Below are 21,702 nucleotides of genomic sequence, written 5' to 3'. Positions count from 1 at the left end.
GGAAACATACCATCATGTCAACATGGTTGGGTTTAGAAAGTAGAACTATACTATATTTTCCTACTTTTAAAAATATGAGTTACTATTTTTAAACCATTACAAGCAGTCATTGCACAAATTAGAGTTTTGAACCAACAAAATTTTTCCTGAAAGTTGCTGTACTCTAAGAAAAGGGTTGCCAGACACAACAAAGTAATTGGATTATACTTACATTTTTTAAAAAAAATTTCATTGTTGACTTGAAATTCAAATTCAACTGGGTGCTGAGTGTTTTTATTTGCTAAATTTAGCAATCTCCACAACAATGGCTAGTTGCTGTCTCAATCAATTAGGTTCTACTTAAAGGAAATAGTATATATTCATTTAGTTAGCTTACTTTTTTTTTTTCTAATGGCTAGATTAACTTGGTTACACACACACACAAAAAATGGGGTTTTGACTTGGGGAAGAAAAGACAGTAGGCAGTAATGTTGGAATAGCCCCCATTGCTGGGATGTTGCTGTTGTGATGTATTGTGGGGTTGCATGAGCTGATGTTGTGGGTGAGAGAAGGGGCTCCAGGATGTGGAAGAGATGGGCACAGAAAGGGGGATAAAGGTCCCAACCTCACATTTGATTCCCTTTGCCATTTTGCCCAGTGTGTGTTGGTAAAATGCTTCAATAACAGGGTAACTCTCTACATGGACCATCCTTTACCAGAGGATGGTAAGGATAGTATCCCAAGTCATAGCACAATGAATTCTAGGGAATAAAAATAAAGTAAACCTTTGGCATGGCTGATTCAAGCACAAAGGTTAATGGTAAAGACCATAGTGGGACCGGTGTTCAGAAAGTGGTGTTTTTCTTACATATACTTTTCTCTCCTCAGGAATTTGAAAATGACATCTCTGAATTTAACCAGAGAGTAGAAGATCTTGACCAAAGATTGGGGACCATCTTTATTCAAGCTTTCGATGACACACCCGGCTTGGAGCATGCCTTTAAGGTTTGTACAAGTAGGACAGAAGCCACCCCCGGGCTCCATACTCCCCTGGCCTTTACCAGAGGATGGTAAGGATAGTATCCCAACTATTTTGCTCCTAAAAATCTTCTTCTCTGTCTGGTAGATAGGGATGTAAACGTCCTATGGCAAGGGAGTGTGCAGAGTCAGACTGATGACTTATGCTTCTCTGAAAACATGACATTAGAAAACACTTTTTAAAAAAGAGTTTCTTCTGCAATGCCCTCTTCAGCGCCACACTTTATCACCTTCTACAGTAAAAGTGAGAAAGTCTACTGTGGTCACATTTGAGACCATGGCTCTGTAATACCATGGCTGTTTAGCCAGTGCTACCAAACTAGAGCAAACCACTTACCTATGATCCTGTAACAGATCACAGGACCAGCATCAGTCACCAGAATAAGACCTGTGCTCTCACCCTATCTAGTCCAGATCGGGTGGCCCAGAGAATACGGAGGAAAAGGTTGAGGAGAGTGAGGACATTAATAGCTGCACAACTGTGTATGTGGAGTTGGGAGACTGGAAGATGTGATTACATGGGACAGATCTAATGTAAACCCTGAAGAGGCTTTTAGAGTCAGGAGGAAGTTACAGAGAGACAAAGGATGGTTCAATAGAAGACAGAGATATCCTTCAAAACGTTCAGGTAGAATGGACTTCTTTGAAAAGTAGTTTACTTTCTGGTCACTGAAAATGTCCAAATAGAGACTAAATGATAAGTGAGACAATTGTAAGAGAGTTTAAACCTTGTCTGGATGAATCTGTGCTATTTTGGAATATCAAGTAACCCAAAATAGTCCAGGTCTTACTAGCCTCTGTGTGTGTGTGTGTGTGTGTGTGTGTAAACTTTAATAATCACTTTATCTTTCATAACTCACTGAATAAAATTTCCAGGAGTCCCTCTTCAAGCACTTGAACTAATTTTGAAACCATAACTCCATTCATGCACTGAGAATGCCCATTCTACTCATATGAATTCCTCTAAACAAGAGCTTTCAAGAAATCTTCAATAGAGCCCTTCCATGTATTCTCCAGTGGCTCTATGAAATCATTGTGTGTCTCTACTCTATGTCTATAATATCCCTGGGGAACTTCATCTGTCCAGGAAGGCGTTTGAAGAAGTCTTTCCACTGCTTGTTAGATGGTTCCCACCATGAAAATATGTACATGTAGACCAAAACATATCTCTCTGGGTTCTACAAATTCTAATCCTTGAAATTTTATCGAAGAGTCTGGGTAGAAGAAGAGGGAGCTCTTCCCGATATTGTTCCTAAAGCAGCACTGTTTATATGGAGTCTCAAAAGACTCTCATCAAAGCAGATTCTTTATCTTCTGGCCATGACTCTGCTCAGCTGCCCACAGAAAGTGAGGCCGACCAAGGTGGTTCCCAAGGCCCTTTCACATGCTTTGATCTCCCTTGTTGGCCAACTCACCAACGAGAAGTCAAAACCCTTCTCTCCTCCTCCAGCCAAAGCAAAAGTTCCAATGGATAGAACTTCATGAAAATAAGTGCTTTTTCAGGGTTCTGGGAATTGGGGCTGACCAGAGAGATCCTCTGACTTCTGTTAACCCTGTTACTGCCGTACAATCATCCAACCACTGATGTACCTTAGAGGTCATGGCCAGCCAAGGTACATCCAGGCTAAAGACCAGGAGTTAAACAGTGTAGGCTGACCGCAGGGCTTCCTCAGCTGACAGGTCTACACGTTACCAACAGGAGATGTGAGCCACAGGACTCAGTGGAGACCCACTCTCTTATACCTCCTTCAAGAAGCAACTACTTTCTACCAGGGATCTAGGTGATTTTTGTTGAGGAAAAGCTGTTTTTAATCCCTCAGTGGAAAGCTTTGGTACCTTTATCAACTCTTCAGAGTGCACTGGAATCATTGAAGGGCCTTTGAGTTGTCTGAACTGAGACATATCTGACCCAGGACTGACCCCACCCCAATCTGATCTAGGACTGCACCCCCCATCTATATGGGCTCTTCTCTGCATGTCATGATCATTCCCTATGACATGTCCTGGAGATCCAAAACCCTCTCTGATTCATGCCAGTCACCTCCTGACGCTCACTCTTTCTCCTGCTCTAGACTTCGAAAGGCAGTAAAGATAAAATTGATGAGAATGTCCCAATGTGAAATAAGGTGGCAACAGAACGAGCATGAGGTCTCAGACAAATGGGGTCTACCCAGCTTCCAGGATAGATACGTGGATATAACCTTGACACTGTGTCTCTTAAAAGCAAGGGTTAGCAAACATTTTTCTGCACAGGGTCAGAGAATAAATATTTTAAACTGTGGACACATGTATTCTCAACTTTAGTTGATTTTAGAAAAACAAAACGCCTTTTTTGAAATGAACCACATACCGAGGTCAAAGGCCAGGTTTTAACACCCACTGCCTGTCCCTGGTCAACCTCTGACTTGAAGAACCCATAGAGATGGGAGACTATACTGGAAGGCAAGTTTAGAAGCGGTGTATTGGTATGTCCTAAATATACCTGATATCCTGCATGGTCTGGCCTCAGAGCAGCCTCACAGTCAAAGAAACTCAAGCCAGGAGCCAAGAGGTAATTAAATGCATTTCACTTCTTGATTTGGCTGCTTCAGGAAGCACCAGAGGGTTGAGGCTGTTTTAATACATCTTCAAATTATCCTTAACTATTACCTCCTTTCTCAGTGCAACTCTTCTCTGCAATGTTTTTCCGGCTCTCACTCTCACTTTTCAGCTCTACATATTCTCCCCAAACCCAACCTTCTTAGCTCATTTCTTTTCTTTTCCACGATCACCTCTCTTCTGTTTTAGGTTATTAGTTAACCTTTTTAAAACCTCGACCTTTAGATCAATTTAACCTTCCTAGCATCCTTAGTTTTCCTTTTGTTCCAATTTTTTATGAGACAAGAGAGTCTGGTAGGTAGCCCAAGAGACCGGAGTCCGTCTATTTTAGAAGCAAAGGAAAAGGGGAAACAGTAGGAATAATCTCATACTAATAATTACTGCTCTGATTCTGCATCAATTGTGCACCCCTCTTGCATTAATAGACATAGGAAGGAAAAACCAAGAAGCAGGATTTATGGAAGCTTGGAAATGTTTAATGCGTGACCTTTTCTTCTTCAGCTGCTAGACATAGCAGGAAACCTCCTGGAGAGACCACTGGTAGCACGGGATGTATCAGATAAATACCTCGTCCTCATCGGAATGTTCAGTGAAGAGCTGGATGCGGTGAGGACCATCTACAGTCAGCACATCCAGGAAGAGGCAGAACTCGGTATGTTTGTTACCAAGGGGTTTTGATAGGGAAGTTCAGTTACAGGAAAGGTTCAATGCATCCCCCTCATATTTGTTAAATGTCTATATATGGGTCTATGACACTGTCCAAGAAGGGCAAACATGACCCTTTTGCTTGAAATTCCAGACCATCTTGAGTGATGGCAGGGTTCAGTGCACTGTAGGTTTCCTGTATCTAGGGCTGAGATGGGCAGGCTGAGTTAGAGCAGTGAAACCTTGAACGTCATAGTGACCTTGGCATCACATGCGAGTGGACCCCTGACACTGTTGCCACACTGATTAATCTTCAGCATACTGCCAGCCATTCACAATAGATTATACATGCCAGAGAAAAGTTTCTTATCCCTTCCACTGCCATGGCAACCATGCTTCTGGTGGGAGAAACCGGCAGGATCCTGACAAAGGGCAGCTCGTTACCTTGCAGAGGTGCGATGTCTCCATTCTTATTACAGTTCAATGCCCTATTGTATTTGTTTGAAAGTCAAAGGAGTGAGTTTGTTTCAGCTTTACAAACATTTCTTGAGTCGGTTGCAAGATTTCTTTGCAGGCACTCTGTGTAATGGCAAGTCTGGTTTAAGGGATAAAATCATAACTATTTTATGGTTATTTTATTCTTAGTTATTTTATGATCAAGAATAATCAACTATTTAATTAAATAATGAATAGTGAAAGGCGGTTGTTCATAGGGTCTGAATAGTGTTCCACCTGATGGATAAGGACAAAACAAGGTGAATTGTGGCTGAGAGATTCCCAGGTAAATCTATGGGAGAGGAGTATGGAGCTGAGCCCTAAAATTTGGGGGGATTGAGAGCAAGGGGGAAGAGGCAAAGGGCTTCAAAGAAAAGACATGAGACAATGTGGAAGATGATCAGCCAGTACTGCCTATAACCAAACAAAATATGCAAAGAGAGAGCAGTTCAATCATGGAGTTTGCAGTCCCAATGTGAAGTGCTCTGAGTCCCACATTAAGGAATCTGAAAGACCTTATTATGTGGGCAATGGGAATTTGTTTAAGGTTTATAAGTAGCTAAAAACCAGGACCATTTTGATTAAGAAACAGATTTCAGAGTGAAGTCACTAAGAATGGCCTACACTGAAGAAATCATTCTCAGACAGTTGGTTGGTCCAGCTTCCTGTAGGACAACTCTCCTCACTTCTTATAGTCAAGAACAGAGTATGAGAACTCAAACTCTTCAGGAGCCATATGGGTTTTCTGTTTCTGTGTGGCAAATATGCACAACTGTTATTAGCTTTAAGCAGCACCCATTCTTCAGCCCACAGTTCCTGAAGGACAGATGTCCAGTATGGTGTATCTGGGATCTTGGCTCTACGTCATGAGGCTGACATCGAGGAGTTGGCCAGGCTTAGTTATCATCTGGAGGTTCTCAGAGGAATAAAGTTATTATCCAAGTTATTCCTGTTGGTAGAATCCAGTTGCTTGTAACTGTAGGTCTGAGATCTCCTCTACCTTGTTGGCTACCAACAGAAGCTTCTCCCCCAAACTAGAAGCCACCCACATTTCTTACTAGATAGCTACCTTCATCTTCAAGCCAGCCATGGCACACTGAACCCTCTCATGCTGCCAATCTCTGACATCCTCTTCCACCTCTTGCCAGAGCTCTGTTGTTACCAATTTGCCTGATAAGGTGAGGTCCACCCAAGATCCTCTTCCTTCTGCTCCAGAATGTAACATGGACATGGGATAGCATCTTATCATGGCCACAGTTTCTATCCACACTTAAAGAGGAGAGGATAATGCAAGGATGAGGGTCACTGGGGTCATCTTTGAATTTTTCTGATCATGAAGACTCACAGGAAGTGAAAATAATGACCCTGGGCTGAGTGTGAGACATTAGGGAGTAGTAAAGGAAATGTCCACTCTTAGGATCCCATTGCTAGTTAGAATTGGCATTGGATTGTTGCCAATCTTCTCATTTTACCAGGGAAGTTGAAAACTGTGTTCATTTATTTAAAAAAAAAATAAAATCTCACATTTGGTAAATCTTAACAAGTCATTATAGGTAAATGTACATAACACATGAACTAAAGTCAGAGTGTCTAGGTGGCACCGACCCTGCTCAGATGGTTTATGATTCACATGACTTGTGTCATTCTTAACCTTGTTGAATTCTCCTGGAAACTTTCCAAGTTCATTAAGCAGGGAAGATATTATTCTCATTTTATAGATGAGAAAACTGAGGCCCAGAGAGAGTTGTCTGTTCAAAGCAGTATCTCTCCACCCTGTTGGTAGAGAGATTATCTCTACCAAATTCTAGAGGTAGAATTATCTTCAGAGCTTCTAAAAAAATCACCTATGACCAAGCACCCAGACCAATTAAATCAGAATGGCTGGGCAGGGAACCCATGTCCTCGGATGCTCTTATATTTTTTCCAGGGTTGTTTCTTTTTCCTCTTTAACAGAACCGAGTGAGCTTGCAGGAACTCCTCAGTGTAAGCCTAGGTGACCTTAGTGTGGAGGTAGATGCAGCAATATCGAAGTAACTGGCAGGAAGTATCCTCAGGGTGGAGGGAGCTATAGGGGACTGTAGCCTCACTTCAGTCTGGCTGTGCCATGTCCCCAGGGTTCTCCCCGGTGCACAAGAACATGCCTGCTGTGGCCGGGGGCCTCCGCTGGGCACAGGAGCTGAGGCAACGTATCCAGGGTCCCTTTGGCAACTTCAAACGCATCACGCATCGGTGAGTATCTCCTTCCTGAATGTCAGGTTTGTTCCTGCTGTGGTGCATTTTTTGAGTGTAGAAATGCTGCTCACTTGCCTAAGGCATGAAAACCATCTTTATTTCTTTCCATTTCCAACGATGGTCTAGGTACCTATAGCCAAATAGTAAAGATACTCATACATTTGAACTGAGTTCCTGGTCCCTTGGTATTGAGTGAGGCTTAACCGACCACAGTCTAGCAGGCTTTGCTCTGTGACATTCATTTCTAGAGGAAAATAAGGCAGGGATTTCAAGCTCTGTGGAGGTCTTGCACATCTCTCCCTTTCTGTGACTCAATGACTCTGCAGCTGAGGCTACTGAAGATGAAGCCAGTGCTTTCTAAACTGTGGTGTGAGTACCTTGTTGAATAGAACACCCTAGAGCACACCTGTTACCTGCTGAATATGAGCCTGGCCTGGACTGTGAATCTGCTTCTTCAGCAAGTTCTTGATGTGCTTCTGATGGTAACCCGGATGCAAAACTGTGGGCCTGTTTTGTGGCTGGGTCTAGAAACTGAGATACTTAGAGGCCACTAGGAGGGAGTGAGAATAGTTAGTTGAGACATCATGCTTAGGATGCCCCCTAGGTACAGGAAGTCTTTCTCTGATCCCTCTTTCTAAAAGACTCGGCTGTGTTGAAAGCACTTGTCTTTGGCAAGCACAACAGAAGCAAAGGAACTAGAACTGGCTGTAGGCATCACAGGCTTTTGGAAGTTAGGATGAACTGTGAGACCCTCAGGTAGTGAGAGTAAAGACCTTCTGCAACCAAGAGGCATAATAACTAGTGAGGCAGAGGGTATGGGAGAGTGGGATGGGGTCCTCAGGGGGCTGCCACCACTCCATTTGATTATCACCATCTTGAAAAGCAGCCCCTATATTCTTGAGTGTTGGATAGAAGCTGACTTTTTTTTTTTTTTTTTTTTTGGTGCCAGGGATTGAATCCAGTGGTGCTTAACCACTGAGCCACATCCCCAGCCTTTTTTATCTTTTATTTTTTTTTAAATTTGGAGACAGGGTCTCACTAAGTGGCTTAGAGCCTCCCAAAGTTCCTAAAGCTGGCTGCCTCAGCTTCCCAAGCTGCTGGGATTACAGGCATGCACCACCGTGCCCAGCAAAACTGGAAATCTTTAGTGTTGAATATCGAACTTTAAAATGATTAAGGATTCTATTTCTCCCCAAACTCTGCACAGATCTAACAAAGCATGCCTGTGGGCCAAGTCTGCCCAGTGTGTGGCCATTTGGAGCATCTGCCCCAGTCTAGGCGAGCTCTTTATTCTGCAGATAAAGAAAACAGGCAGAAAGAAATGAGGTGACTCACCTAAGTTCTTAGAGACAGCCAAGGAGACGACTGAAAGATCCGTCTGGGTCTTTAGTGCTTCTAGCCCAGAGCTCTTCCCAGGGGTCTCTGGTTTGGCCAGGAGTAGAGCACAGCTAATCCTTCATGCTTTTCAGACATGTCCCTTAAAGTGGAGGGGAGTGAATGTGGTAGGGAGGGATGTTTGGGCTGCTTCCAGGAATATGGACTGCAAAGTTGTCATTGGTCTGCCTCTGAGAAAGCAGGCATGTGTAGTTACTGACAAAGATGCTCTCAGAAATAGCAGCCGTGAGGCAGTAAGAGAAAAGGGATTGAGCAGAGGGAGAATCTGAACTGCTGTGTAGTTGCAAATAAGGCTTCAACAGATCCTTCAGGGAGGACCAGTTCCTCAGAACCGTCTGGCTGCTGCACCCCCTACATCAGCTAGTCCTTGGATGTGAGGTTTCCTGGGGAGGGCTTGACCTTGAACAAGGTGTCTATCTTTGGCAGAACTATTCTCCAATAGGAGGCAGTTGTGCATCCTCTGCAGCCAACACACCTGGCTATAGGAGTCTGGGGTTGGGGAAATTTAGGGAATGGTCAGACTGCCTGGTTCCAAGAGGGGCTGTGGGTGGCACACTATGGCAACCTCTACAAGTCTCATGAAAATTCCCATTTGCTTTAAAAATGAATTCAAATGTGTAATGTACTCTGTAGCATAGACTTATTAGTTATTAAAAATGTTGTGGAGTCCTCACCCTGAAGGGAAGTGGTAGCTACTGGGAATCTTGCTAGACTGATTCCTGTGGCTTCTCAGACCCATCAAGCCACTGCCAGATTCCACATGTGAGAAGCCTCATTTCTCTCTGCATCATTTTCTTTCAGATACAAAATTGACATCCAGGGATTGGGAGGCCTGCAGAGATCCTGCAGCTTGTAAAGTGAGAGCAAGGTGTGAGCCGGTCCACCTGGCCTGGAGCACTTCTGCTTCTCCTTGCTGCTCATTCACCACAAAAGGGCATGGAATGACTGGGAGCCCAGTGCTCCTTCAGTGGGTGTGAGGGATCATCTGAAGAAACCCAGTGATAGTTTAAAGAGCAAATGAATTTTAAAGAATCATTACAATAAGCTGCCTCACTTTGCTAGCAGCACAGAAAACAAAAACAAAAAACCTAGACCTCCAAACAGTTACTGTGACAGTTTCTGGAAATTCAAGATACTTCATCCATCTTCCCAGGAGCTGGACTTTTGTTTCATGTTGCAGCAAGTGTCAAAAGCAGAGGGAGCAGTTATGGGTAACAGGGCGGCAGGTTAGACTCTGCTTACTCCTCTGTGGGCCTCAGCGTTTCTGCAGAGATCTTTGAGTGCGTGTGAGCACACATGTGCACATGCATGTATGTCTATGTGCACACACAAATATATGTGCATTGTGTGTGCATGTATTTGGGTGATGAGAGGTGTGTGTAGCACCCTCATGTAAATATATTAAGAATTATCAGTGTTTCTGATCATGTGTCCTGGATGGATTTTAGAGAAGGGAAAATATCATTATATATATTATATTATATATATTTTATTATATATTATACTATATATAATTTTATATACTATATTATATATTGTATATTATATATAATTATACATATTAAATATTATATATTAAATATATATTAAATATGAAACGATGTTTCATATAATATTATTATATATTATATATAATTATATTGTATATAATATTATATATAAAACATTGTTATTTACATATGTTTATATACACACAATGCTAAATTAATCGTTTCTTAAATATGGAAAACTATGGCATCTAGAATTTTTCTTTAATAGCTCAGTTTCCCTTTTATTCATAATTTTGAGGGACCTCATTTACCTCCTGCATGACTAACTCAGCTAGATGAGGGGTCTGGAGAGTTCTGGGCAGGAAAGGTCAAAACATGCATACCACCTGTGGGACCACCTGTGTTCTAGCAGGTACAGCTGCCCCCTAGTGGCCTGAGGAGGCTGTCAAAGAAGAAGAAGAAGAAGAAGAATGTCAACTCATTTAGGGGTATTTGGGAATCAGCCCCCAAAGCCATACAAATTCTTCTTTGTGAGATGCAGAAATGCAGTTTGTTCCTGAGATAATTCCTTCACCGTCTTCTAATTCAGTTTCATTTTTTTTTCTCCTGGGTGCCCACAGTTGCATGGAATCTGCTGAAGGGAAGAGAATAATACAAAAATATGAAGATATGCTCTCATTGCTGGAAAAGTAAGCAGCAGCTTTGGGGATCACATGGTTCTGCAAATTGCATACCCTCCCCCCACACAGGGCCTTTTGCTAGTTCTAAGTTTGTACCGATTCCTTAGAAGCTCTGAAATGTCACGGTGTTTTATGTTATAGCTACAATGTATGTGAGTACAGTATTTCTGGGTTAATGCACAGGGTCTCTGGAGAATGCTGCTGTATTCTATACACAAATACTTTTCCCGTGTAGATTTCCTTGGAGTAGAAACCCTGCAGAGCTAGAAAGAGTGGGGTGCCACTCACGGCACTCCCAGGAGAGTCCTGGAATATCACAGCCACTGCTCACTAAGTGGAATGCAATAGTTCATGCTTCACAGAGAGCAAATAAACCCCAGAAATACTTCCTGCATCCTTCTTATGGAGAAAGCATCAATGAAACTTTTATAGAGGTTCATAGTTGATCTTGCTTTAAAAGCTGTCTTTGGGGGGGTGCAATGGCTAGAAACAGCCCCTGGTCTCATCTTCTGATTTGGGAAAGTAGGAAGATAGACATTATGATTCTGATCCTGATTTTTCTTAGCACTGTGTTACACAAATCAATTGGTGGCACCTCCACCTGCCAGGGACCCATACTCTACCCCTTTACCTCCAAAATAGCTTCAAGCATCTCCACTCCTCCTTGTTCCCAACTTCAGCATCTTCACAAGGGACTGAACTTCCCTGGACTGACGCAGCAGCTTTCTAACAGTTCTCCCTGCCTCCAGATGAGTGCCCCTTAGTGCCCACACCGTTGCCCAATCCCATAATATCATCACATTGCCCCTCAGACAGAGACCTTCCAGTAGTTCCCATCATTTCCTTAACCTGATGTGAAGAGAGCCCTCCATGATGTGGCCTTTGCCTTCCTCTCACCATATCCAGCCTCAGACTCGCAATCTACTCCTTGTCCCCAGCACACAGTCATGCCCCTACCCTTCAGCCGAGCATTGCTTTTATCAGGAATGTTCTCTCCCCCTTCATTGTGCCACCTCTGATCATTCCCTGATGTGCTCCTTTTCTCTCTGCAGTCCTCTGCCTGTGACATTAGATGCCTGATGCAATGCACGATTCTCCAGGGTTGTACTCACTACGTTATATTACAGCGATCTGTTTATCTGTGTTCTTCACGATTGGTCTCATTACCATTGTTTATTCCCCAAGCCCACGCCTAGTAGATGTTTGGTCAACATGTAATGACGGAATGATGAATGTCCATGAGCTGCTCGAAGATTAGTGTGAAACTTAATGTTACCTGGACCTTCTTCCAACATGTACTGAGACTAATCATAACTTCCCATATCCCCCCTGAAAAGAGCACATGGAATCTTTCTATGTTCCTCTGATTGAAGCTGAGTCACCATTCAAAATCACTAGTTTTATGCAGGAACTGACCCAGCGTGGCCTGATCAGTGATTAATAGTTTCTTCAGTTTGTGTTTTGGAGAATGTCCAAAAGCTGGGGAGCTGGGAGGGTGTGTAAGAGGTGGCTGTTGTCTCTGATGATTGCAGATATGAGACAAGACTGTATGAGGACTGGTGTCGTACAGTAGCAGAGAAGTCACAGTACAATCTTTCCAGACCACTTTTGCAACGTGACCCAGAGACGAAGCAGATCACTGTCAACTTTAACCCACAGGTCAGCTGAGAGGCAATAACTTCCTTTTGAGTTCCTGGAGAGTTTCCTTTAACTCTACTAATGAAAGGCAAAAAGGTATAAAAATATGCAAAACTTGCTCAAAAGAATAGACACCCTGGATTTCTTGGGAGGGGGATGAATCTTAGAGTGTAATAGTTTCTTAAGTCATCAATGTTCGTGTTTTTCTCTAGAGCTGATCAATATATTTGCTTTAATTTTACATAATAAGACACATGGACATGAGTCGCTTATGACATACTTTCTGAGAAATGCATTACTAGGCAAATTTGTCATTGTGCATCACAGGGTGTAGTAATACAAGCTAAGACAGCTATGACATCACTAAGCAATAGGACCTCTGTTGTATATGTGGTCTGAGACATCATCTGAGACATTGCTGACCATTGACATTTCGTGGCTCATAAATGTACTGCAAAATATCACTAATGGTTTGGTACCAAACATTCAAACCCTACTTGGAATACTTTATAGCATGTGGAGGCCACTGACGAAATGCTGAAGGCTTCACCAATTGTATTTTAAGACTTGGTTTCCACCTCAAAGAACCCACATACAGGTGGGATCCAGAGTCTTAGCATGCTCTATCTTTATAAGATAACATATGATAAATTTCTAAAGAGTAACTTTAGGGGGAAAATGGGATTAATGGTTCACAGCTTGGGATAATTTTGTCCACTTGAAATCATTTTGGTTTGTTAGATTTGGAGGGGGTGTCAATGGCATCTAATGAGCTGACTCCAGGGATACTGCTAAACTTCCTATGATGCTCAGGATGGTGCCCCACAACCAAGAGTTACTTGTCCCCAAAGTGTCAATAGTGCTGAATTTGGGCATCTCTGATCTATATGGTTAGGAGCGTAGAAACTAGAAACCACAGAAAGCTTAATGCTGGAGAAAATAATAACCAGGACTTGCATTACTCATGTATATATAGATATAGATATAGATGCAGCACTGAGCTGAGCAGGCACCTACTTCTGCCTTGGTGGCACATTCCCTGGTAATGCACTTGATTTAGTCAGCTTTTTCACCACTGTGACCAAAAGAACTGACAAGGACAATTAAAGGAAGAAAAGTTTATACTGGGGGCTCACAATTTCAGAGATTTCAGTCTATAGATAGTCAGCTCCATTCCTCAGGGCTTGAGGTGAGGCAGAACATCATGGTTCAATAATGTGGCAGAGGAAACAGGTCAGGACATGGCCACCAAGTAGCACAGGTTGATGGGGGGAGTTCTGTCCTCACCACGACAATATGAACCCCAAAGGCACACCCACCTACTACCTGCCTACAGTTACCACCCAGTTAATCCCTAGCAGAAGATTAAAGTTAAAGCTTTATTTACACTGATTAGGTTAAAGCTTTCAAAATCCAATCATGTCACCTTTAAACTTTCTTGCATTTTCTCACGTATGAGCTTTTGGGAGATCCCTCATATCTAAAAACCATCATGGCACTATAGACAGAGCTGAAAACAGGCTGTATGAATTGCAGGTCTGGGGCCTTTGGATGTGTTTGTAAGCAATAGAAGGGAGGGGATGGAGAAAAGAAAGGAAAGGGGAAGAGGAAACAAACACCTAAACTACAATAGGAATTGAGAAGGGACAGCCAGCAGCGTAACAAACTAAAGAACTGTAGTCAACCTTGATATCCCACTAGGGTAGCCATAGCTTTGCTACTTTCTAAGAATGAGCAGTAATGCACTTACGTGATTAGAGATCTGCCCTTCTGGGTGCAGACTGAGAATTGTCTAGGTTATTTTTTTTTAATTTATGTAAAGTATATTTAAATTTTTATATGCCCAATTATTGGTTATTTAAATTACTTTCCAGTTTCATCAGTCTGTTGAATGTAGGATGCACATTTGTTTTTATTGAATGTAGGATGCACATTTGTTTTTACATATTTATATCCCTAAAGTTGACAAGTGCTTATAGTTTAATAGTGGTAATTCTTTTTTCTTCAGTTGGACATAAAATAATAGTGAATTTTCTAACCCTTGACTTCTGACATTGGATAAAACTTTATATAAATAGTGCTATAATAAGCATCTCTAGTTATTGTCATATACATTCTTAATTATTTCTTTAGGATAAAGGCCTAGAAGTAGAACTGCTATGCTATAGGACATTCATATTTTGTGACTTTTCATGTATATTATCCACCTGTTTTTCAGAAAGATGGTAGTCAGTTATTCTCCTGCCAACAAGATAGCTTCCTTTTCCTACAATAGTTTCCAGACTGTAGAACTATAAACAAAAACAAATCTCAATTTTTAAGATTTTAATTTATCTGATGACTAATAGTCTTATATTCATTGGCCACTTGCATTTTTTTTTCTATGAATCGTGTGTCCATTGGCCCAATTTCTGGTGGAAGTGCCCCCCGCTTTCTTGTGAATTTGTTAGAAAAATTGGGAAATATTTTTTAAATATTAAGAAATCCTAAAAAAAAAAAAAAACTTCAAATAGTTTTTGCCAGTTGTCATTTTAGTCTGTGTAGGGTATTTTCTACAAATAAATTTTTGTGTTTCACTTTGTGGTTTTATGTTTGGAATGGTCTCTTCTACCTCAATATCATAGAATCACACTATTTTCTTTTAATTTTTTTATTTCACATTTTTTTACACTTAAGTTTTTAATATCCATCTTGAGCTCATCTCAAAGTAAACCAGGAGACTTGAGTTCATTTTCCCCTCCAAATAGGTATGATTTGTCTTCATTCTTCCTAAGACTAGCTGGTCAAAAATGAAGAACCATAGGAAGAGGAACTAGGAGCTGGGATGTCTTTTTTTTTTCTCTTTTTCTTTCTTTCTTTGCTTGTTTGTTTTTTTTTTTTTTTTTGTCTTTTTTGGTATCAGGGATTGAACTCAGGGGCACTCGACCAATGAGCCACATCCCCAGCCCTATTTTGTATTTTATTTAGAGACAAAGTCTCACTGAGTTTCTTAGTGCCTTGCTGTTGCTGAAGCTGGCTTTGAACTCACGATCCTCCTGCTTCAGCTTCCTAAGCCACTGGGATTATAGGTGTGTGTGTCATGGTACCTGGCTGGGATGTCTTTCCATGAGGCAGAAGTGGGGAGAACTGTGCCTTTGTGCCTGCTTTGTCACCTATACCTATACATCACCAGTCCTTGTAGGTTCAGATAGAAACACACTGATAAAATAGACAAGGGCAAAGAGGGTGCCCAGAATCACACTATTTTCTGTCAAGGTCTTTCTCGATTTCTTTTAGACTATGTCTACTTGGCTTTTCATTTCTTTGGTTGCCTATAAACTCAGGGGCTCCACAGAAGTTCAGAGAGGCCTGGATGATTTGTGTTTCTTGACCTTTTAATATATTAAAACACAAAGAAATGCCAGCACAGGGTTACAGACATTGTGAAATATTCCAAATGATGCTATTTAACAATTAAACTTGTATCAAGTGCTTCTCTCAGTCTCATCAGTGTCTCTCAGTGACTGATGATCTCCTCTGGGGAGAGCGCTGGAAGTCTACATTTGAGGCTTTTTGCATGCATACGGGTGGCCCGACCAGCTGATCCTCCTCCTTCAGGCCAGCAGCCCTCAGTGGAACTGGCTTGGCCAGCAGCCAAGTGCAGCCAAGGGTCCCCACACTACCAAAGGCAGAGCTCTCCCCTGCTGTTCCTGGATTCCCTCTTCCTGGTCTTGTTTGTGATTTACATATCTGGGTAAATCTTGCTGCTTTCTGAGTCATCTACCTTCTGCCTAATACTTGATTTTCCTTCTCTGAGACTAGATTTAAGGAACTGACAGGAATTGAGGTTAAAAAAAAAAAAAAGAGGCCCAGAAGGTCTTTGGGTCCCTAGGGATGTTCCAGTCCTTGACGGATGTGACAGCTCTCTCACACTCAGGCAGTCCTGAATGATAACTACTGGTGTTGATTCTTTCCTCCAGCTGATTTCAGTGCTGAAGGAGATGAGCTATCTGGAGTCCAGAGAGACAAAGCACCTCCCCGAGACAGCAGCAGCCATGTTCTCCTCCAGGGAATTCTATCGGCAACTCGTGGCCAACTTGGAGTTGGTTGCAAATTGGTACAACAAGGTTATGACAACTCTGCTAGAGGTGGAATTTCCATTAGTGGAGAAGGAGCTGCAAACCATTGATCTCCAGCTGAAAGCTGCACAGGAGACTCTAAACTGGAAAACAGAAGGTAACGGCACCGCCTGCAGTCTAAAAAGAAGCATTAGGATTCTGGGGTCTAATAACGTTAATAGAACCTCAAATCATTCCCTGGCAATCTGATTTGGTTAGGAAACCCAAGTCTGTCTAGCTGTGTAGAGAAGCAAAGAGGGTTGGTATTCCTCCTCTTTCTCCTCTTGGGATATAACTGGTCAATTTAAAAAGCTTCATTTACTTAAGATGCACCATGATCTCTAGCATATGCATGGCATTCCATAAATGAGAGCTCTTAACTATATTTGTCAACATTGTTGGGTTTTCTTAACTAGATTGCAAACATCTTAAAGAGGTCACTGTGCATTTACTTCTTTACTGTCCCCCAATTCAATTCAGTAAATTTTCATTCGATTGGTTAACACATTCAGGGAATTATGTGCAGGGAGATATGACATGAGCTATATGGGACCATTCTCTACCCTCAAAGAGCTCATCTGTAGTGAAGACAAAAGGCATATGTACAACCCAAATCACACAAACCTGTCCACCTGTCCATGATTTAAAAAAAAAAAAAAAAAAAAAAACAGCATCCTAGGGTTAAAAGTAACAAGTCACAGGGGAAGGAGATTAATTCAAATAAGGGTCCTCAGAAAAGTTAAAATTTGAAAATCCTGGAATATTAAACAATTTAGGACTTTATTCAATATATAAGAGGGAATGACATTTTCAACCTTGAATGCATTAAAAGTACTAAAAAAATTGATTAATCCAAATAAAGTCATCATGTTTCACTGATACTAATTGTAAAATTACATTTCTGGGCAAAGGTACCAGCTGGGAGTGTGGTAGGTGTCACTTCTGTTTGCCTTCCTCTGTAGTCAGGATTATGGTAAGAATTGGTTTGTTAATACAATTTGGAAGAAAAATATTCTGATGATAATGAAGTAACCTGGACAGAAAATTCTCATAAAACCTGCAAGCATGAAATCCCTATCTCTCATAATGAGTAGCCCTTCACTGTAAGGTGCTTCGTTTAATTCTATTTCTTTTGGGGAGCAGGCATTTGGGATTATGTCATTCAAATCACCAGCAGTATTCATGATCTTGAACAAAGAATTCAGAAAACAAAAGACAATGTGGAAGAGATTCAAAGCATCATGAAAACGTGGGTGGCTCCAATATTTAAGAGAAAAGATGGGAAAAAGGAATGCCTTCTGTCTCTGGATGATCGCGTGGAAAAACATTACAGTCTCATCAAAGAATCTGGCATTAAGATTCACGCCCTTGTTCAGGTAATAACCAGCCTCTCAGACCCATGTCCTGAGACTAGAGGGAAAGCACCAAGATACATGTGTGAATGCAAAAAAAGTGCTCTGGAAATTAGAATGATCAGTAGAGATTGTGTCTTCTGCAGTCAAGAATAAAAGTTCATACTGAGAGCAAAATAAGGGAAGCTAATAGGGACAATGAAGAGTCACATCCTAATATCAGTGTGTCAAAATTAACACCATGTAGTGGTGACACCACTTAGTCGTCACATGACTTCAGTCTCACACCCAACCCCAAGGGTATAAAAGGAGATGCCAAGGGCAGAATCCTGAATTATCTGCTGCACCAACCACCCTTGTTCCCAACTCACCCCTGCAACCTGGTGTGGTCCTCCGGCAACATTCTTATAATTAGCTCTATAGAGCCCTGAGGCCTGAGAGGGTACCAGGCATCCCTAACTATTCAAAAAGAGGAAAAACTGCTGAGTATAGCACTCCCTGTAGTAAGGCTTGTCCCTGCATTGTGACCAAGGCGACTTCATGTCCCATCATCAAAAACCAAAGCTTCATTGTAAACAATGGGAAAGGATAATGTGACCAGCTCCACTTCTACTGAAGTAGCCATAAGACTGTGTCTACAGGTTGACAGGTGCCCGAAGTCAAGAATGAATCTGCAGTTATTATGTATGGCTTATCTGTGGTTTGAAGTACAGTAAGATTGGCCGGCCTTAAGCACTAATGATGACTGGAGTTAGGTGATGGAAATCATTACCTAAATTTTGCCTTTGAAATCCTCAACTTGAATTATATTTAACCCCTCTGCCTCCATAGTCAGCAATTCGTTATCTAGTTTTGAACCTATGCATCCACTTGTCATTCATTTTTCTTCCTTCCCTCTATCGGTCCATCCATCCATCCATCCATCCACACATACATCCTCTGTGTTTCCAAAAATGTCAGTTATGTGCTGATTAACTCAATGTACATATATTCCAGTGTGTGTGTGTGTGTGTGTGTGTGTGTATGTATACACATACACACACACACACACACACACACACACACGCACATATTCCTGTCTGAAGTGTCTATTTACATTACATCTTTTACACGTTGTTTTAATAATGTTGTTAGTTCGAGGAATCCTTTATGGCTACATATCTTTTGTCAGATATGTATATTGTGAATATTTTCTCCAAATTTGTCCCTTCTGCATTTTCTTACTGGTGTATTCTGATGAGAAATAATTTCAAATTATGATGTAATCTAATTTACCCTCTTCCCTCCCTCATCCTTTAAGTCCTAAGAAAACTGCCTATCCCAAGTTTGCCACAATGTTCTTCTAGATTTTCTTTTAGAAGCTTTATAGTTTTAGCTTTTACATTTAATATTATGATCTGTCATGAGTTAATATTTATTTTTGAGGTGACATGGGAATTGAGTTTGTTGTTTTGCATATGAATAGCCAATTTTGTCAGACAATTGTTTGAAAACACTTTTCCCTATTGAATTTTTGGAATCTTTGTTGAAAACCAATTAACTACTTAAAATACCTATACACATTTTTTTTTGTTTGTGTGTTGTCAGTTGGTATATAAAATACCAATATAAAATTGTTTACTAACAATACCACTCTTTCTTGATTATTATAATATTATTGATAAGTGTTAAAACCAGGTACAATATGTCCTCCAACTTAGTTTTTCTTTTTCAATGGTTTTATCTTCTAGGTTCTTTGCATATGCACATAAATTTTAAATTCAGCTTGCCAATTTCTAGAAAAAAAATTGGTTTTTATTGGAATTGTATCAAATCTGTAAATTAATAACAATCCATGAACCTGGCATGTCTCTTCACTAAGGTCTCTCTAATTATTTTCTGCAATGCTCTATAGTTTCTTCAACATTATCTATTAAATTTATCACTAAGTGTTTTCTGTTTTGGAGTGCTACTGTAAATGGAATCATTTGTTGATTTTTGTTTTCCAACTACTATTAGCTAGTATATAAAAGTATAATTGATTTTTTCATGTTGATAATGTGTTTATGACCGTTCTAAATTTATTAAATGCAGTAGCTATGCTATAGATTTCTTATGATTATCTGTGTAAATAGTCATATCACTTGCAAATGGAAACAAGTTTCCTTCTTTTTTTTCTAAGCTTTATGTAATTTACTTCTTTTTTTTTTTTTTTTTTTGCCTTATTGCTCTGCCTATGATCTCCAGTACTATGCTGAAGTGGTGAGAGTGAACATTTAGATATTCTTCCCTCATTTTCAATAATCTGGAGAAGCATTTAATAATTCACCACTAAGTATAAAAAATTGCTGTAAGGTTTTTGTGGCTATTCATTATCAGAATCAGGAAGTTCACTGTCTGTTCTTGCTTGGCTCAAAGGTTATGTCATGATTAGATGGTGAATTTTATTGATGATCTTTCTGTACCTTCCAAGGTGGTTGCATAATTTCCCCCCTTTATTCTCTTGATGGGTGTATTGAGTTTTTAAATGTTACATCGACCTTGCATTTCTTAAATAAACCCAGTTGGACATGTTTTGTTATCCTTTACATATTTTATGAAATTTGACTTGTTAATTTTCAAGAATTTTTGTTCTTATGTTTTGAATGGTATTGATATTGATTGTTCTTTTGATGTTTTATCTAGTTTGGGTGTCAAGGTGATAGTAGCCTTATAAAATGCATAATATTTCCTTGGTTATTTTCTGAAAATTTTATAGAAGGCTGATCTTATCTTTGCCTTATGTTTGATAGAATTCACCAGAGAATACTTCTGGACATGGAGTTGGCTTCTGGGGGAAGTATTTGATGATGATTTTTGGGGGGAGGTGGTAGATAAAAGATAGTTTTGATATATTTTTGTATATCACCCTTTTTCAGTTTTTCAAGTTGTTTTTCTTAGCAAATTTGTTTATTTTATCTATGTTATCAATTTGGGGGCAAAAATTATTCATAATTATTTCTTATTATCATTATGTGATATAGTTTCTACAGGAATGATTTCTCTGTTATTTTCTTGAATTTTATCAATCTTTTCAAAGAACCAAATCTTGTCTTTATTAGCTTTCTCTACTGGTCTTTATATTTTCTAATTCACCTATTTCTATTTTTTGTAATTACATTCTAATTTTAGAATAAATTCCTTATCTTTTTTCTTGCCTCTTAGGGTACAAACTTAGGTTATTGATATTCAGCCTTTCTTTCTTTCTTTCTACTATAGGAATTTGATGAGATTAATTCCCTTTTTGGGGGGGGTGTCTTACTTGTAGAAGTGTGTTGTTTAATTTCCTCATTTTCAAGGCCTCTCCAGCTCTATTAGTGAGATAGATATCTAATTTCATTATGGTCAGAGAATATGTTCCATGAGATTTTAGCTTTTTTGGAATTAATTGAGACTTGTTGCACAACCTCGAATATGGTCTATCTTCACGAATATTTCTCGGGCACTTGACAATAATGTGTATTCTTCTGTTGTTGGGTATAGTGTTTTATAAACATAAGCTCAAAGCAATTTTTATTGTTATGATATTACTAAAGGTGGAGTATTAAAATCTCCACCTATGGTTGTGGATCTATCTACTTTATTCTTTAGTTCTATCAAAATTTTTATCACATGTTTAAAACTCTGCTACTAGGTGCAAACACATTTGTTTCTGTTATAACTTCCTAATAAATTGACCATACCATCATGAAGTTCCCTTTTTATTTCTAATGATATTCCCTGGTCTTACAGTCTACTTTTTTCTGATCATAGTGTCACCTTTCGTTCCTAATTTCATTATATATACTTTTTGCAGTACTCATCTTTCCCACTATTTTATATTCAAACTATTTGTTTTTTTGTGCTAAAATTTCTTCTCCTTAGAGTCAGTGCATAGTAAAAAACTTACTTTTTAGTCCAACAGCTCTTAATTTTTCAGTTCAATGATAAGCATGTTAATTGAAATGTTTAGACTATTTACATTCAAATGCAAATATTGGTATATTAGAATTTAGTTCTATCATTTTGTTACTTGTTTTCTATTTGCACCATTTATATTTTGTTC

General features: G+C 40.1%; 1 protein-coding gene across 1 annotated transcript in view; it reads left to right on the top strand.

The window, feature by feature from the left end:
• Dnah9 (dynein axonemal heavy chain 9) overlaps nucleotides 1-21,702 on the top strand; it is a 340,627-nt gene that overhangs the window by 31,622 nt on the left and 287,303 nt on the right. Inside the window, exons 8-14 of the mRNA XM_026390513.2 lie at nucleotides 868-984; nucleotides 4,117-4,267; nucleotides 6,870-6,984; nucleotides 10,493-10,561; nucleotides 12,085-12,211; nucleotides 16,150-16,405; nucleotides 17,431-17,663. Of these exons, the coding sequence (XP_026246298.2) occupies nucleotides 868-984; nucleotides 4,117-4,267; nucleotides 6,870-6,984; nucleotides 10,493-10,561; nucleotides 12,085-12,211; nucleotides 16,150-16,405; nucleotides 17,431-17,663 (1,068 nt within the window). The remainder of the gene's footprint in view (nucleotides 1-867; nucleotides 985-4,116; nucleotides 4,268-6,869; nucleotides 6,985-10,492; nucleotides 10,562-12,084; nucleotides 12,212-16,149; nucleotides 16,406-17,430; nucleotides 17,664-21,702) is intronic.

The sequence above is a fragment of the Urocitellus parryii genome, chromosome 7, assembly GCF_045843805.1.
Source record: "Urocitellus parryii isolate mUroPar1 chromosome 7, mUroPar1.hap1, whole genome shotgun sequence".
Taxonomy (NCBI): Eukaryota; Metazoa; Chordata; class Mammalia; order Rodentia; family Sciuridae; genus Urocitellus; species Urocitellus parryii.
Note: the sequence above shows the minus strand (reverse complement) of the source record. Positions and strands in the feature narration are given on the sequence as shown.